Source organism: Esox lucius, chromosome 20 (assembly GCF_011004845.1).
Source record: "Esox lucius isolate fEsoLuc1 chromosome 20, fEsoLuc1.pri, whole genome shotgun sequence".
Taxonomy (NCBI): domain Eukaryota; kingdom Metazoa; phylum Chordata; class Actinopteri; order Esociformes; family Esocidae; genus Esox; species Esox lucius.
The window spans coordinates 40,080,332-40,098,636 of NC_047588.1; the positions used below are offsets into that span (position 1 = coordinate 40,080,332).

Consider the following 18,305-nt stretch of genomic DNA (forward strand, 5'->3'; position numbering starts at 1 on the left):
GGGAAACTGCTATCAGATTTTACTTTGTGGGGATTCCTGGTCTCCACACTCACCCAGACCATAAATTCCTCTGAAAGGGAAATACACAAAATGCGTAACCATGACACCAACATCCACAATGTGACACTTTTATTTACATTGTCATTCACAGTGAAAAATAGAAACTGAATTCATGGAAATACAAAAGCCTGCCTCTGAACAATCTCTTTAAATAATTCTCTAAAGTTATTTACATCTGTACAACGTATTGAAAATACTCTATTTTGGTAGCATCCTCTTCACATACAAAGACAAGCACGGCAAACATTTGGTCCCTGTGGGGTGGTGGGGGGGGGCATAGGCAGTGAGGATGTCAAGTGTTTAGCCTCCACACCGAACACCTAGCATGAATCCCAGGGCCTCAACTCTACCTTGAACATGGGACAGTATGAGGGGACACGGACTGTTCCATGGCAGAGGTTCAGGAGTGTGGTAAGGTAAACGCGTGCTTGTGTTTTGTTGCAAACCATTATACTACTGTCCATTTCCTGAGGTGTGTGCATATCAAGTTTCTATTTAAAGGGTACGCAATTATTGTTTGAATTTGGTAAATCTCCCTTGACAGAATCCATTTACGGCCAAGGCAACCGAGGGCTAAATCGACACTTGCGACTCGTGTCTCGGTTCACATTTGGACCCAAGGTAGAGTAGCTATTACTGCAGCTCACAGGATTGTTATAAAGAGGTACCCTACAATAACTTTGCACAGTTTTATGTAAACAGAGGCACCAGCACACAAAAAACCTTATGTCTAAATATGGAGGTGAATGAGTATTACATGCAGGACTTTAGTTTTATTGTACAGGTGGAAAAACCTTTCCATTGGTTAATACAGTAACACAGCGTTACTATTGGTTAAAACAATGTTTTGTGTTAATATTGGAGTGAACCATTTACTCGGGCACGCGGGACATTGAGAAGTGCAGGTCGCGACCCCAGTGTAACAAAAAATAACTCCAAAAGAGGGATGAATAGGGAGGAAAAGCAACATGAGCCACGAAGAGATTTGAACGAGACCCAAAACATTGCAGTGTTATTGGCCCTGAGGTGGTTAGAAAGTTGCCTCCCGTCCCTCCCTTGGCGATATCGCTTCAACGAAGCGTCGCTGAGAAGACAAGACACTGTTCCCTGATGAAGACAGACGGGCCAACAGTCATTTAATTACTTAGGGCAGAACACCAACCGCGCCCCTCTCTCCAAACGAATCCCTCCGCCTGGACGGGACTCCCCAGTTGGAGGAGTGAAGCAGTGGTGCAAAAAGGGCAGGGGGGTTCAAGTTGCAGGTCCCAGGGGTGGGGTCAGAAGCCCCCTAGGTGGTTCATGTTGTTAGACCGGTTGTGGATCTCTTCTAGAAAATTCTCCAGCTGTTCTATTAGCATCCGCTTCTTAAACCTGCACGGCAGAGGAGGAGGTCAGCGGTGTGGAAAGACAACACAGATACAGCCACATACAGAGTCTAGCATATCAAGGGGTGAACCTCTTAATACTCTAGTGATGGGGATAAATGAGGCAGTTGAAGTGCAAAACTACGTAATGTTTGATTATTAAAACGGAAGCCAAAAAGGAAATCAGTAAGAGTTAAAAGCTGCTTTTATCCAAACATGGTGAAACTATGGGCAGATTGTTGTAATAAATCCATTTTGACTGAGCGTCGGAGGCTGGAATCCTAACCTTGCGGCCTCCTTTATAATGTTCTGGAGGAAAATCAAACGTGTGTCAAAGCTTCCTTGGATCTGCTTCAGGAAGTAGAAGATTTTTTCGTAGTCTATAAAAACAAGTGGAATAGAGAAGTCAGACGGTGTGGAGAGCTGTGGATGAAAAACCAGAACACTCTCCACGCTGGGAGTTTAGAGGAGACATCAAACAACCACAGACAGTGAGATTAAACAGTGCTAGTCGCTGACCACAGAGCCCGGCTGAAACATCTGGACCAAATACAGAACATCCCATCCCTCACCAGAACATTCTCAGGAGAAGTTCTTTCTACGGTCACCAGGGCAGCGTTCGGTGCTCCTAGCCCGGCTGATTTGGTAAGAACATGGTTCCTCCAATGCCAGGGCTGTGGGTTTCATTTCCCCACAGTATCAAAGTATTGACATTAACTGTAAGCGACTGCAGATGACTTCAATGGAAAAATGACATACGTCTCCCTGGCTTCCGTATCTCCTTGGTGATGAGGGCTCTCAGCTCGGCGTTGACCTCCAGACACTCGCTGTTCATCAGCTTCTTGAGTTCCCCGGGTGATGGGTACCGGGGCGGATGCTCCTCCTCCTCCTCCTCCCCGCCCCCAGCCTCCCCTCCGTCTTCACTGCCCTCGGAGAGCTCCCCCTCCCGGGGAAAGCCGTTCTCCTCCTCGCCCCCGCCGCACTCCTGCTCCTCGTCCTCCTCCATGGGGTTCCCGGGGGCATCCGGAGGGGTTCTGGGCGGGGTGTCCGCGGGGCGTAGCCGGGGTGTTTCCTCAGGGCTGTACAGGTTACCCACGTGGTTCCCCAGTACAGCCGTGTAGTCTGGCCTGCTGGGGGGGTTCTCTGCGCAGGGTGGGGTGATTAGGACATTCCTTAGGTTCTATTATTGTTCTTGTACAGGTCTAGGAGCGGTTCGCACATTTTGGTTCAACACAAACCCGACAAAGACAGCACACGTGTGACTGTGTGTCACGATTAACGTAATCTCAAACTGAAAGTAGCGTAACTCCCTGTTTATAACCCGCACTGCATTAACCTGCATTTGCTACATGAGTTTGAGACCTCTACGTTGTAAAGCAGTCATCTGTGGAAGAGTTTCTCCGGCGGAAATGCTTTTAAAAACAGGAACCCATGCATTAACCACTGTGGTTGAAAATGGTTTCAAAAGTCTATACGCGGTTTATACACCGGAAATTACAGTCATCAAAATGTAAAAAGTAAAAACTTGACATTGATTGTACTTCCACAGTCTTGGTAAACCAGGAGGTATGTCAGTAGATGACATGCAGGACGTCTTAAACCGACCAAACCCTGTCTTACCGTCGAGCGCCGGTCTGGAGGGGCTGGCCGCCGGGCTGACGGGGGGGGTGTAGGCCCGACCGGGGCGCAGCAGAGGGGACATGCACCTCCGTCTTTTAGGACCCCCGCCCCCAGACCCCTGCATGCTGGAGTCCCCCGGCGGCCGCTTGCCCTTGTTCTGGGGACCTGTCACGAACTCATCCGCCTCGTCAATCATCATCCCCTGCAGAAATCGGAAGAGGCGGGGGTTAAACCAACTCACCAGTCAGAGACTGTCTCAAAAAACACAGGGGTAACAGGCGTCTAGACACGGGGGGGGGGGGGTCAGCCCAACTGATTTTCGGACACCCCCTGTCGTTGAGCAAGGCAGGGGTACACGGGAGGGGTCCGTACCTTCTTGTCCAGTTTGAAAGGGTTCCCAAAGGTGTGCAGACGCTTGGGCCGCTCCGGGTCTGCGTCTCGGAGGGGTTGGGGAAGGGCCTTCAGGAAGTCCTGGTAGTTCCCCATCTGGGCTATGGGCACTGAGTGGAGCTGGTCTGGACAAAGGAAGGCACAACATTCTGGTCTCCGCATCCAAAACACTGGTCGGACTCGTTCAATGCAAGTCAACAGTTCGTCGGGGCATTGAGACGCACCTGGGTCCTGTCCTCGGAGACGACAGATGTTGGCACTCAGCAAGTTCCTCCTCATGCGGCTCAGCTGATCCAACAGGTGCATCCTGGGAATGTCGTAGGCGTTCCGGAAACCCTGATGTTTCAGACTCTACACGGGAAAGCAGACAGGGGGTTCAAACCACCGGGGTACCATCATTCAGGTAAGGACAGTGTAGTGTCGACAGGATTCCCGTAACGCTGGGGTCTTCCTGTTAAGGGCTGACCTTGTTCAGAGTGGCCAGCTGAAAGCCAGAGAACTCCGTCGTGTTGAGCTCCTGCGGCAGGGAGGCCGTCTCGCCCGTGATGCTGGCCAGAAGCTTGGTGAAGTCCCGGCGCTGGGCCAGGGAGACGACGCCCCCACGGGTACGCACCTTGATCCCACCCTCCGACGACACCTTCTTGGCCACAGACGCTATTAGCCGCTCATACTCTATCTTAGTCTGGGGAGACGACACAGGGGTGGTCATTAGGGGGGGGAAGACCAGTGGAAATGTATGGGACAGACAGGCGGGGGGGGGGGGGGGCGCTAGACCGACAGACAGGCAGATGGGGCTAGACAGGCAGGACAGACAGGGCTGGGGGGGCTAGGCAGGCGGGACAGACAAGGCTGGGGGGGCTAGACAGGCAGGCAGGCGGGACAGACAGGGCTGGGGAGGCTAGACAGACAGGTAGAGGGAGGGGGGGCTAGAAAGACAGACAGAGGGCGTGGGCTAGACAGACAGAGGGCGGGGGGGGGGGTGGGCTAGACAGACAGACAGACAGACAGAGGGCGGGCTGGGGGCTAGACAGACAGACAGACAGACCGAGGGCGGGCTGGGGGCTAGACAGACAGACAGACAGACAGAGGGCGGGCTGGGGGCTAGACAGACAGACAGACAGACAGAGGGCGGGCTGGGGGCTAGACAGACAGACAGACAGACAGAGGGCGGGCTGGGGGCTAGACAGACAGACAGACAGACAGAGGGCGGGCTGGGGGCTAGACAGACAGACAGACAGACAGAGGGCGGGCTGGGGGCTAGACAGACAGAGGGAGGGCTGGGGGCTAGACAGACAGAGGGCGGGCTGGGGGCTAGACAGACAGAGGGCGGGCTGGGGGCTAGACAGACAGAGGGCGGGCTGGGGGCTAGACAGACAGAGGGCGGGCTGGGGGCTAGACAGACAGAGGGCGGGCTGGGGGCTAGACAGACAGACAGACAGACAGAGGGCGGGCTGGGGGCTAGACAGACAGAGGGCGGGCTGGGGGCTAGACAGACAGAGGGCGGGCTGGGGGCTAGACAGACAGAGGGCGGGCTGGGGGCTAGACAGACAGAGGGCGTGCTGGGGGCTAGACAGACAGAGGGCGGGCTGGGGGCTAGACAGACAGAGGGCGGGCTGGGGGCTAGACAGACAGACAGACAGACAGAGGGCGGGCTGGGGGCTAGACAGACAGACAGAGGGCGGGCTGGGGGCTAGACAGACAGACAGAGGGCGGGCTGGGGGCTAGACAGACAGACAGAGGGCGGGCTGGGGGCTAGACAGACAGACAGAGGGCGGGCTGGGGGCTAGACAGACAGACAGAGGGCGGGCTGGGGGCTAGACAGACAGACAGAGGGCGGGCTGGGGGCTAGACAGACAGACAGAGGGCGGGCTGGGGGCTAGACAGACAGAGGGCGGGCTGGGGGCTAGACAGACAGACAGAGGGCGGGCTGGGGGCTAGACAGACAGACAGAGGGCGGGGGGGGGGGGGCTAGACAGACAGACAGAGGGCGGGGGGGGGGGGGGGCTAGACAGACAGACAGAGGGCGGGGGGGGGGGCTAGACAGACAGACAGAGGGCGGGGGGGGGGGCTAGACAGACAGACAGAGGGCGGGGGGGGGGGCTAGACAGACAGACAGAGGGCGGGGGGGGGGGGCTAGACAGACAGACAGAGGGCGGGGGGGGGGGGGGCTAGACAGACAGACAGAGGGCGGGGGGGGGGGGCTAGACAGACAGAGGGCGGGGGGGGGGGCTAGACAGACAGACAGAGGGCGGGGGGGGGGGGGCTAGACAGACAGACAGAGGGCGGGCTGGGGGCTAGACAGACAGACAGAGGGCAGGGGGGGGGCTAGACAGACAGAGGGCGGGGCTAGACAGACAGAGGGCGGGGGGGGGGGCTAGACAGACAGAGGGCAGGGGGGGGCGGGGCTAGACAGACAGAGGGCGGGGGGGAGGGGCTAGACAGACAGACAGAGGGCGGGGGGGGGGGCTAGACAGACAGAGGGCAGGGGGGGGGGCTAGACAGACAGACAGAGGGCGCAGAGAGACAGACAACCTGCTGGCTGAGCTTCTTGAGGTAGGACACCACGCTGTAACTCATGCCATACTCCATGTTGTCCGACAGGAGGTTTGGAGCTCCCATGATCCTCAGCGCCTTCCGGAGAGACTGAAGAAGAGGAGAGGAAGAGGAGTAGATGGTATCGTCGTGACACACTAGCAAACAAAAAACACGTTATGACATCAGTGAACCCCGGCCTCAGTGGGCCGGCACGCCAGGAAGCCTCGCCAACCAACCAGTCGTGCCAGGCTACGAACTCACCCCTATGTAATACGGTGGCATGGTCTTCAGGTAGTTCTCAAACAGCTGACGCCATTTCACAGGGGGCTTGAACTTGTGCACCCGGATCAAGTCATCTGCAACGACCAACAAAGAGTCAGCAGGCCACCATGGAGAACCAGCAGCGCCCCCTACTGGTCTGGCTGGCCCAAAACCGCAGGGCTCAAGGGGAAAAGTTTCCCCTCGATCCCCAGACCAGTTCCCGTGCATTTTATATTGTATTGTATTCTACCCATCTAATCAGAGACCCATCTACATGTAAATCAACACATCTGGGTGCAATTCATTGTTAGGTAGATCAGTAAAACTGTAATTCTGTAACAACGTTATTGGATTTAAAAACCCCACCACATGGATTCAGGATAACAACTGAAAACCACTGAACAGGGTAGTTAGTATTAGGACACAGTCCAGGCAGGTCTTACCCAGTAGAGGTAACAGGACAGGGTAGTTAGTATTAGGACACAGTCCAGACAGGTCTTACCCAGTAGAGGTAACAGGACAGGGTAGTTAGTATTAGGACACAGTCCAGACAGGTCTTACCAGTAGAGGTAACAGGACAGGGTAGTTAGTATTAGGACACAGTCCAGACAGGTCTTACCCAGTAGAGGTAACAGGACAGGGTAGTTAGTATTAGGACACAGTCCAGACAGGTCTTACCCAGTAGAGGTAACAGGACAGGGTAGTTAGTATTAGGACACAGTCCAGACAGGTCTTACCCAGTAGAGGTAACAGGACAGGGTAGTTAGTATTAGGACACAGTCCAGGCATGTCTTACCCAGTAGAGGTAACAGGACAGGGTAGTTAGTATTAGGACACAGTCCAGACAGGTCTTACCAGTAGAGGTAACAGGACAGGGTAGTTAGTATTAGGACACAGTCCAGGCAGGTCTTACCCAGTAGAGGTAACAGGACAGGGTAGTTAGTATTAGGACACAGTCCAGGCAGGTCTTACCCAGTAGAGGTAACAGGACAGGGTAGTTGTAAGGCATGACAAACAGGTTGACACAGTTCAGAGCCGTGCTGGCCTTCAGGTAGCCAAACGGCTGACCCAGGTCACTGTAGTTGGCACTGTTACATACAAACACCTTTAGGGAGAGAGGGAGACAGGGAGGGAGAGGGGGAGACAGGGAGGAAAGGCAAGTACGTTAACTAGCAGATGACCCTTCTATCAGCACTGCAAACTGAACATTCGATTGATTCGTAGATTGATTGGTTTATGTGGATCACCTGCCAGCAGGTGTGAGGGGACTTCCTCTCCAGGATGTACTGAGTGAGAGGCGACGGCTCCAGCTCGTACTTGTCGAAGGGAACCTTGTCGATCACCATGGGCTCCGCGTCCATGCAGGAGAAACGGACGTGGGGGTGCGCCGAGCGGGGGGGCTGGGAGGGACGCAACACAGCATGGGCGTTAGAGGAGAAAACACCACCAAGTTCACTGTTGCGCGCACACTCATTTGTGTTTCTGGTTGGTGGGATTTCCCCTAACCATATTCCTGACCTCAAGTAAAACACCCAGAAGGTCTGACCCTGGGCCCCAAACCTATGACCACTTGACACTAAATCTAACCGCTAAGCTGGTGTGGACTCGACCCCCCCATGTATAGCAGAACCAGGACGACACACGCTCACCAGTGTGGGGGAGTTGGTGTCCGGCCAGAAGGCTTCCGGGATGGGCCAGTGGCCAATGGGAACGCCGGTCTTGGGATTGGGTCGCACGTATATGAGCCTGTGGCAGCTGTGCCAGGGCTGGGGGCCGGGCTTCGGGACCTCATCTGGAAGAGCGAGAGGGGGGGGGGGGGGGGGGGGGGAGTTCATCACGGGCACGTGGGTAAGAGCGGGACTCCCCTGGACAGCTACACCCCCGCACGTGTGAAGTCCCACCCCAACCGGTGTCACCAGACCAGGGTTTCCGGACCAGGGGAACCAGGCCTGGTTTCTCTCCACGTCCTGTCATCCTTACCTTCCAGTGGAGGCGGGTCCGGGCCGGTCTTCTCGAAGTTGATGACCACACCGCTCTGGATCTTCTGCACCAGCGACTCCAGACACTGATTCAACATGCGCTGGGAGAACACGCTGTAGGAGCGACCTGAGGGAACACAGAAAGACGGCGTCACCGACGCTGCCCGGGGACCGCAAAACCGGGATTTTATCACGGCCTCTCACAGAACCCTCTATCATCACATCAATTAAAAACCCTCGACTATGACCACACACACACACACACACACACACACACACACACACACACACACACACACACACACACACACACACACACACACACACACACACACACACACACACACACACACACACACACACACACACACACACAGAAAGGAGTACATCCAAAACTGAAAACATTCAATAAAAACCAGAAAAGGAACCAGGTACGTGAGAGGCTGTGTCTTTAACCACTACGCCAGGGAGCTATGTGTTTGAAATACGGAAATATGAAATACGCTTAAGGACTTACATAGATGCAGGGACACACACACACACACAGACACACACAGTGACACAGACACACTCACCTCCGGTGACCTCACACATGGGGGTGATGGCCGAGTCATCAGATGGAACCCCCCCCAGAGGTTCTGGCTCGACCGAAGCGTGTCCAGGGATCCTCAGCACCAGAGCAAACAGTCGCTGGTCCCAGCGGAACGGCTCCTTGGTCAGCTCGCTGCCAGGAAGAGGGGTGGTCAGGGGGAGGTGAAGCTGGGAACAGAGACAGAAGGTTAGGGACAACAGAAGGTCAAAGGTGAGTAATAACCGTCCAGCAGGAAGTACTACAGAGGGGCATTAGCCCCCGGTCGTCATGGAGAGCATGATGTCTTACCTCATCCTGGACTCCACTGCTGCTGGTGAGCTTGTTGCCATCGGTGATAGCCACGATGATGGACGGCTCGAGGAAGAAGGGATTCCTTCCCTGGAGGGGGGGGGTTAAGAGTTAAATGCAAATACATGAAACCATAAAGGCAGCAGACAATGAGTTAGGGGGAGAATGCACTGCCAAAAAGCTCCCTTAAAATCCACTCCCTGAAGCCAGGGATGGAAATAAACTGCATGGGCTGCAACTGAACAGACACCCAGATTCAGACCGCAGTCAGTTTCAGTAAGCCTTCTGACGAATCAGACCAGCGATAAAAAACAACAAAATAGCAATTACAGAGCTTGTGTGTGTGGGGGGGGGGTGGACTGCCATTATATAGTTCACCTACAGGGGATTTATTTTAGGAGCATCAAGGAGAAGGGGGAGTGAGAGAAGCCAACAGAATGAGGTCTTTCCCTCGGGGAACAGGAGACGCTTTCCAAGGGCTGGGGGGAAAGAAGTGTCAAGAGAGGGAAGAAACATGTGACCGCGCGTCTTCTAACCACTTCTAACAAGAATGACATCACTCTTCTCAGCTTAATCCCTTAAGACGTACATGTCGTTCTCCAGCTATATGACTGACGAACAGCCCCTTGATAGACTACAACGAATACAAACGGATGTTCTGTCTTTTCTAAACACATGTTACTCATAACAAAGCATACATTCATGCCATCATTGCAAAACAGGGAGGCGCCCTGAGGGGGCGTGGCAGGAGACCGATACACCACAACTAAGGCTGGATGAAGCACTTTAAACAACCTCAATGCAATTATAAACTGGTTAGCAGTAGCCAGGACATTTCAAATGTCTTCAGGGTTCCAGGCCGTTGCCGGGCGGGGTTCAGGGTTCCAGGCTGTTGTCGGGGGGGTTCAGGCCGTGACCGAGCGGGGTTCAGGGTTCCAGCCGTGACCGAGCGGCGTTCAGGGTTCCAGGCCGTGACCGAGCGGCGTTCAGGGTTCCTGGCCGTGACCGAGCGGCGTTCAGGGTTCCTGGCCGTGACCGAGCGGCGTTCAGGGTTCCTGGCCGTGACCGAGCGGCGTTCAGGGTTCCTGGCCGTGACCGAGCGGCGTTCAGGGTTCCTGGCCGTGACCGAGCGGGGTTCAGGGTTCCTGGCCGTGACCGAGCGGGGTTCAGGGTTCCTGGCCGTGACCGAGCGGGGTTCAGGGTTCCTGGCCGTGACCGAGCGGGGTTCAGGGTTCCTGGCCGTGACCGAGCGGGGTTCAGGGTTCCTGGCCGTGACCGAGCGGGGTTCAGGGTTCCTGGCCGTGACCGAGCGGGGTTCAGGGTTCCTGGCCGTGACCGGGCGGGGTTCAGGGTTCCTGGCCGTTGCTGGGTGGGGTTCAGGGTTCCAGGCCGTTGCTGGGTGGGGTTCAGGGTTCCAGGCCGTTGCTGGGTGGGGTTCAGGGTTCCAGGCCGTGACCGATTGGGGTTCAAGGTTCCAGGCCGTTACCGAGCGGGGTTCAAGGTTCCAGGCCGTGACCGAGCGGGGTTCAGGGTTCCAGGCCATTGCCTGAGTTGCATGTGCTGCTTTAGAATGTGTGTCTGGTCCACTATTTCAGCAAAACGTCTTGTCTTTCCACACTTTCCTGTCAAATGAAGCACGAAAGTGCCTGAAAAACTGTCATATCCATTTTTATATGGTTTCATATGCCAGCTTCAGGCAGTCGGCATAGCAAGTCCAGTCACTTGCAAACTGAAGGAAAGTTGGTAGTTACACACCCAGTGGGATCGGATGGTGGATGTGTTTTGAAAAAACATGAAAAACAAATCCTAAATTTTTTATCAAACCGTTTAACATGATTTGAAAACACAATTGACTTGTGTCTATGACACATTAAAAGGTAACACTACAGTTGAAGCAGCCCTACATATCTAGCACTTAACAAAACATCTTGAGAGTACAGTCTTGGGCACACCTGTGAAGTCCAGTGAAAAGAAAGGAAATGCCTGGGGGGTCTTAGCATATAGTAGCCCTGCCCTTAAAGAACATGGCTACAGAAAAGAACAAGTCTCTAGCAAGCAAAAATAACATGCTGCTGGTCTGGTTCTCACAGTCTCTGCCAAGGGATAAAGCCTTGTCCAGGAATTTACCTCAGAGGATAAAAAATGGATTCCAGTCCTCTTGAGACTGACAGCACCTTGCCTCCTGGTTACTGTTCCCATCATGTCTCTCTTCACTGTATGTTTTTCCCCACTCAGTAAAAGGCCGGCAGTTCAATAAACAAACTGAAGTAAAACCAAATACCCAGACTGACGAGGCTGTGTATCCATGACAACCTTGATTTTTCCTTCAGAACCACACTAATGATTTCCTATTCTATTCAGCGTCCACTTAGAATGCTAATCTGACATGCAGACATGTATAAAGCACAAGCCTTTTCAAACCTGGCAGGGGTCACATCCAAGGTTTTATAAGAAAAACAAACATTAACGGAAGGAGTCAAAAACCATGTCACCTCATTGAAGGCACTGAAGTGACTACAGACAGTGCACTTTCAACTCAAGCCATACAAATATGATATACTGATAATAGATTTATGGAGAGGGGGGGGGGGTGTAAGAGCTGTGTCATGATTCAGGCTCCTTTACACAATATTTCCAGTTGAGAAATCACAAAATGGCATTGAGTCAACAGTAAATCAACTTTATACGGCCCTCACCGAAATCACATGCCCTCATGGATACAATTATTATTTGGGCATTTACAGGGCAGTACATAAGAGTTTTGCAGTATCGGCTCTGTAATTCAGCGCACAGAGTTTGAAATGAAACAAGCGGTCCAACCGCAGATTGTCAGCTTTAACTTATATTTACATCTGGAAACTGAAGTAACTCCCGTAACTCGCCGTCTGGCCAGTGTCATCGGCCAGACGGCGACGGCCGCCGGAACGGCGTACTGTTTAAGTGCTTGGGATGCCATTTCGGACGCAGCCTACCGCTGCATGACCAGTGAGGCGATTACACGTTAATAGATACTTAATTGAACTCCTATGCCAAGTCAACGGCCCAACGATAAGTCATATCTTGGGGTGTACTCAAGCCCCCCGCTAACAGCTGGGCTGACAGAACTGTCCAGGCTTTGTTGGCTCTCAGCCAGACCATCGCACAGGATCAGCCAGCCTGCTGAGCGGGAAGACAGAGAAAGGCACAGAGAGGAGGCTGTGTGTGTGTGTGTGTGTAGGGGAACGCTGCGGTCCTGAAGTGTTTTTCAGAGCAGCAAAGGGCCCTTCAGGTTGCCAGGCATCTGAGAAAGTCCTCCCAGTGGAGAGGGAGGTGTAGAGTAGGGAGGAGCAGAGGAGGAGGGAGGCGGGCTGGGGATATGTTGGGTAACCCAGAGCCTGACCGGATTTTCACTGGGTAAGCCATCAAAGCAAGAGACACAGACGTGGACTTACAGTTCAGTGGTGTCAAACTCAGTCCATAAAGGGAACGTTCATTTCAATGGGAGTTCAATCAAGCATGAGACTAAAATCAGTAAAACAGACTAGCAGGGCTCTTAAACACTGGCCCTTACTATCAGCCACTATTAATACCTAGTGGGACAGTGTCTCAGATGGAGATGGTCCTCTCCCTTCACCACTGAATCTGGGTAGGTACAAATGAGGTTACTCTCCTTAAACAGTGCTGGGGAGGGCAGTCACTAGCTTCTACCAGACAGCACAGAAACAAGTCCAATGCACCCCCATCATTTTACCCTCTCTGGGCCACAACGGTGTCGAACGGGTTCCATGGAGGGCCGAGCGTCTGCAGGTTTCCCCTTATACATTGTGCTTGATTATTAAGGTCACTAATTAGTTAGGATATCCCCCACGCCTCAGTGTAAAGGTCTCAACTGTACAGCACATTAAATGAAAAAACTAAAACAGGAGTACACTAGTCCCTCCGTGAGGTCTAGGACCAGAAACAAACAGGGATAAAACTGAGGACATCTCCAAGATGGACATCTCAAAGCATGAACACGCTGGTTCTGCGTCCGCAAACTCACACTTACGGCTAAACCCGGCACGTATCTAAAACGGACCTTCAAAATGACAAGTTAAAAGTCAACAATAACCTCAGGCTGAACTGCATATTCAGCGCTATGCTTATCTTGTCTGTTACGACTCCTGCCAGTCCGGCCCTGCAAGCATTCCTCCTCCAAGCAACTGGAATAAAAGACCCTTCACCTAGGAATAAGCAGATCCAAGGGGCGTGCATCTCAACAGTCTTCTGCATCCACTCCCAACCCCATTTAAACGACAGGTGACAGCAGTGCTGTGGGTCCCAGGGACTAGGAAAGAGAGGACATAAAAAGGTGGCCGTTTGAGACTAATGAGAAGCCCCCCCGAGCAAAGATCTGAGAAAACTCCAGACAAAAGACACAGCGAGAGGACAACACAAAGCAAAGGAGGCCAGACTGAGATCCACTATTGAGTGGCGGAGACACACTCCGACATGAACAACCAAACACTGACCGTGAACTAAGAGGAAAGACTGGATTGCCCAGATAAGACCACGGCCATGTGGGCGTGGTCACTGTGCATGGCTTCACCTACATGTGCTTGCCTGCTGGGGCGACAGAGGAACCCAGACATCGTTACACATCCATTATGAACGGAGTGTGTGTGTTACCAGACATCGTTACACATCCATTATGAACGGAGTGTGTGTGTTACCAGACATCGTTACACATCCATTATGAACGGAGTGTGTGTGTTACCAGACATCGTTACACATCCATTATGAACGGAGTGTGTGTGTTACCAGACATCGTTACACATCCATTATGAACGGAGTGTGTGTGTTACCAGACATCGTTACACATCCATTATGAACGGAGTGTGTGTGTTACCAGACATCGTTACACATCCATTATGAACGGAGTGTGTGTGTTACCAGACATCGTTACACATCCATTATGAACGGAGTGTGTGTGTTACCAGACATCGTTACACATCCATTATGAACGGAGTGTGTGTGTTACCAGACATCGTTACACATCCATTATGAACGGAGTGTGTGTGTTACCAGACATCATTACACATCCATTATGAATGGAGTGTGTGTGTTACCCTTGAAAGGGCCAATATCGTCCCTCTGCCTCCCCTCCATCTCTCTGGAGACGCTGGTTAAGCATTCACTCTCACAGCCTCCTGACAACACAATGCGCTCCGACAGTCTTATCTGCTGTGAGGGCAAACCATGCTGAGCCTTTACATTTATAATCCAGCAATTGCAGAGATTACAGGGAAACGAAATGTTACCCATTTGCTCACCGCATGTCGCAATAGCCTTTTCCGCCCGCACTGTCGGCGACAGCGGTGACTAGACCAGTGTTCACTCTGCATAGACCAGGTGGAACCAAAAGAGGGGGAAAAAATGCAGCACAGGGAGGCATGGCATCTGAAATGTCAGCCCATCTCCATATAGGTCTCTAGTCAAAAACAGCACACTACATAGAAGCATCCTACATAGAAAAAAGGGGTGTCATTTTCCAACGCAGTTCATCAGCGTCCTGTCATCTCCTTCAGAGGTGAACATAAGACAGTTGAGTATAACAGCAGAAAAAGACGTGACGCTCCCCAACTCCGGCCTTCTGAGCGGAGCTGTGATACCAGTTTAGGGCCAGGAGCTTTCCCAGGTCATGCGGTCCAAAAAGTGAAACCGCACGACTCGGTTCATGGCCACCAGCAGGGCCATCTCTTTACATTTTGAAAACGAGGAGGCGAGTATGGCATTGCCACGGATCAATAACTGGGGTATATTCATTAGTAAGAAACTGTAGAAAACAGTTGTAAAGTGTAATAAAGGAAACTGCTTAAACCAAAGAGCAAACATTAATTTTGTTTTGTTCATAATATAAAAACCCTACTTTCAGTAATGCCAACACTGTGGGAATGTACAAGTTGACCCCTCCTTGTATTTAATCACCCACATCAGGAGCAAGACCACAGAACGTAACGTGACATAAGAGAAGCGGAATCAGAAGACCAAAGAGGAAGAAAGGCTCTGGAGCTAGATTTTTTATTATGTGCCACAGGGTTATTTCTTTAGGACTGCATTGGCCTGTGTACATACGGCCATTTGTGTGACTTCAAGTTTGAGATTGTACGATTTGTGAGTGGGTGGTTTACATTTTGAGGTAAAACCGCCTGTACCAGCTCATTAGGCTTTTGTATTTCATTCTTTAGTGTATATAGATTTTTACACGGTTTTATAGGTTTACAAGGTGACACTCGACTCCTCCACTTAATGGATTGTTTGACGAGCAGAAGAGAACCACCCCCTTAGTTTGCTCTTTCCATTATTCTTGTCAAGACCACAATGTGGGTGATCCAACTTATGTTCTTTTGAAAGCCTGCAATGTTTGCTTTGGTATTTAAAAAAATCCCGGGACATTATATACTATGTAATCCACATGTCAAAGGCAACGGCAGTTTTCACGGCCGACAAAGCATGCCAGATTTCACAACAGGGCCAGTATAACATATCTTCCACCTAAACGATCGTGTGCAGCAGCAACACGATCCCTGACAGAGCAGTCAATGATAGGCGCACCACCATACGGTGAGGTAATGCGACACCTGCGTAGCGAACCGGGTCAGAGTGCCACATTCCCCCAGCGGTACACTGCACCAGTTCTGGAAACCCAAAAGGTAGTGCGCTCGATTCTCTCCCCTCACGGCTAAGTACACAATCATACTATTTCTACACGACATGTTATTAACTGTTAACCACCCGTTTTTCTTAAGACACGAAAAAAGTTTGTGGAATGAAGGTAGCTTATTGGAAACACTATTCTGGATTAAATTGAAAATTTTGAAAGAAAATAAAGCCCTGCCAAAACAAATACCAGATGTAAATTCCAGTCAAGAAGTTGATGGAATCCATTGTAGGTTAATGTCATTACTTGTCACTTGAGGTGAGCGTGTGTGTTTAGTGGCCATGTGAAGTGGGATGCTTGTAAGACTGTGAGATTGGCCGGGTGGGGAAGGAAGGGGCAGGGGCAAAAGATGAGAAAAAAATATAAAAATCTATCTTCCCTACTACTCAGTATACATACCTGTCCATAGTTGTCTATCCCAGACACTAATCTATTTAGATTGAGCAAATCAAAAGCGGTCCTCAAAGACTGTCCGACAGTTGTCAGTCCTGTTGCTTGAAGGTTCCTCAACTCTGTCATAAACGTGGAATGGCTTTCTTTCCATCCAGCCTTTTGAAATGGGGAAAGAGAAAATACATTGCCTTCAACAATATTTCATTTTGTCTGACACATGGATTTTAAGGTTCAATTCAATTACTATTGGCCTGTAATGGAATAGACTATTTAATAACCTTTAGAATTCTACCATATACACATTGTCAACAAAGACTATTCTCATATTAACCAAGGACTGTCCATAGAGACAAGAATGCTAAACTCATGTTTTAAACTAGTGTCAGCCTTTTGCTGTTAAGTTAGTAACCTCTCTCCAAGTTCACACCACGTCGCTGTGGCTAGCTAACTATCTATTTGTATAAATATCACCCAGAGTTCCATGCTCCGCACACATAGAAACAAAATGTCGGCCATGTTTTAAAGAGGGTACGAAAGCTCCGTCTGAAGATATTTCACACAACTGATATAGTGAACGTAATGTGAGAAGACAATCCGGCTAGCTGCGTAATGTAAAACTGGACATGACCGAAAATAAACTCTACCTTGATTCCGAGGGGAACGTCCTCAAAATTTATCAACATGTAACGGTCCCCTCGACTCGCCGGATCTCTGCCTCTGAGCTGTGGGAAGAATAATACACGTTTCACGGTTATCGAGCGATTATTTGGGCAGGATTAGCAACTTTAACACAAGATAATCTAAACCGCGATTCCGCGTGGGGTGTTCCAGGGCGATACGCCCTGGGTTTACAATACCTTCATGAAAGTCTCAACAGCGCCTTTTGCTATGTCCAGATAGGTAGTGCCCAGATGGGTGCGCTGGTTCATTGAAGCGGACGTGTCTATCAGAAAAAGTAACACGGGCATTGTGTTGGTGATGACACGTTCTGCATGGACTGTGTGTCAGTGCAACCGGTCAAAACCTGGAAAAAATCTATTGTTCTCCTCCTGCCGCCTCAGCTAGCTAGCTTGCTAGCTAACTGCCTCACACATTCTTAAAAAAAAGTGTCAGAATAGTGAGTGTTGATGCCTTTCTTCAATTAACTGAAATAAAATTAAAAGCCTGGGGGCAGACTATTAGTTCAAGAGGGATTTTGATGTTTTCATGGTATTTGGTCAATTTTCCTAAGTTTCATAGAAACCAACTTCCCTGTCACATCTCATCCCTGCCTTTCCCTACACTGAGAGCGCTGTGTCTTGCCCGCTGGTTTTGATGTCAGCACCAGACTTGACACCGCCTCCCAAGCGATCTTTGAGCATCACATGCCAACACATCCGGTTACTGATAGGCTGTTGGAAGTTGCTAATTACAATATCCAAATAAGGTAAAAGCCATAAGCTCCTGATGCGCATGCCTGACATGAAAACCTCGAAGCATGCGGATCTCACCGACGATCATGTTAAAACAGCTGTAAGGTAGTCATAAGAAATGCAATTCGTGGTTTACAACTTCTTAATTTCTTTTACTTTAAATAATATATGTATATATATATATATGTATATATATATATATGTGTGTGTATGTATATATATATATATATATATATATATATATATATATATATATATGTATATATATATATGTATATATATATGTATATATATATATGTATATATATATGTATATATATATATGTATATATATATGTATATATATATGTATATATATATGTATATATATATATGTATATATATATATATATGTATGTATATATATATGTATGTATATATATATGTATATATATATGTATGTATATATATGTATGTATATATATATATGTATATATATGTATGTATATATATGTATATATATGTATATATATATATATGTATGTATGTATATATATGTATATATATATGTATATATATATGTATATATGTATATATATATATATATGTATATATGTATATATGTGTATGTATATGTATGTATATGTACAGTGGGGAAAACAAGTATTTGATACACTGCCGATTTTGCAGGTTTTCTCACTTACAAAGCATGTAGAAGTCTGTCATTTTTATCATAGGTACTCTTCAACTGTG

General features: G+C 50.0%; 1 protein-coding gene across 1 annotated transcript; it reads right to left on the reverse strand.

The window, feature by feature from the left end:
• Positions 1-114: 114 nt before the first annotated feature.
• ints6 (integrator complex subunit 6) lies at positions 115-17,449 on the reverse strand. The gene is made up of 18 exons (XM_029115884.2): positions 17,019-17,449; positions 16,806-16,883; positions 16,168-16,317; positions 9,090-9,179; positions 8,785-8,968; positions 8,211-8,336; positions 7,880-8,022; positions 7,478-7,630; positions 7,203-7,335; positions 6,231-6,325; positions 5,967-6,077; positions 3,901-4,116; positions 3,659-3,785; positions 3,417-3,559; positions 3,045-3,246; positions 2,184-2,567; positions 1,711-1,804; positions 115-1,431 (listed from the first exon to the last, which is right to left on the reverse strand). The coding sequence occupies exons 1-18, from the start codon at positions 17,127-17,129 to the stop codon at positions 1,338-1,340; spliced, it is 2,634 nt and encodes an 877-aa protein (XP_028971717.2). The 5' UTR covers positions 17,130-17,449; the 3' UTR covers positions 115-1,337.
• Positions 17,450-18,305: the final 856 nt, after the last annotated feature.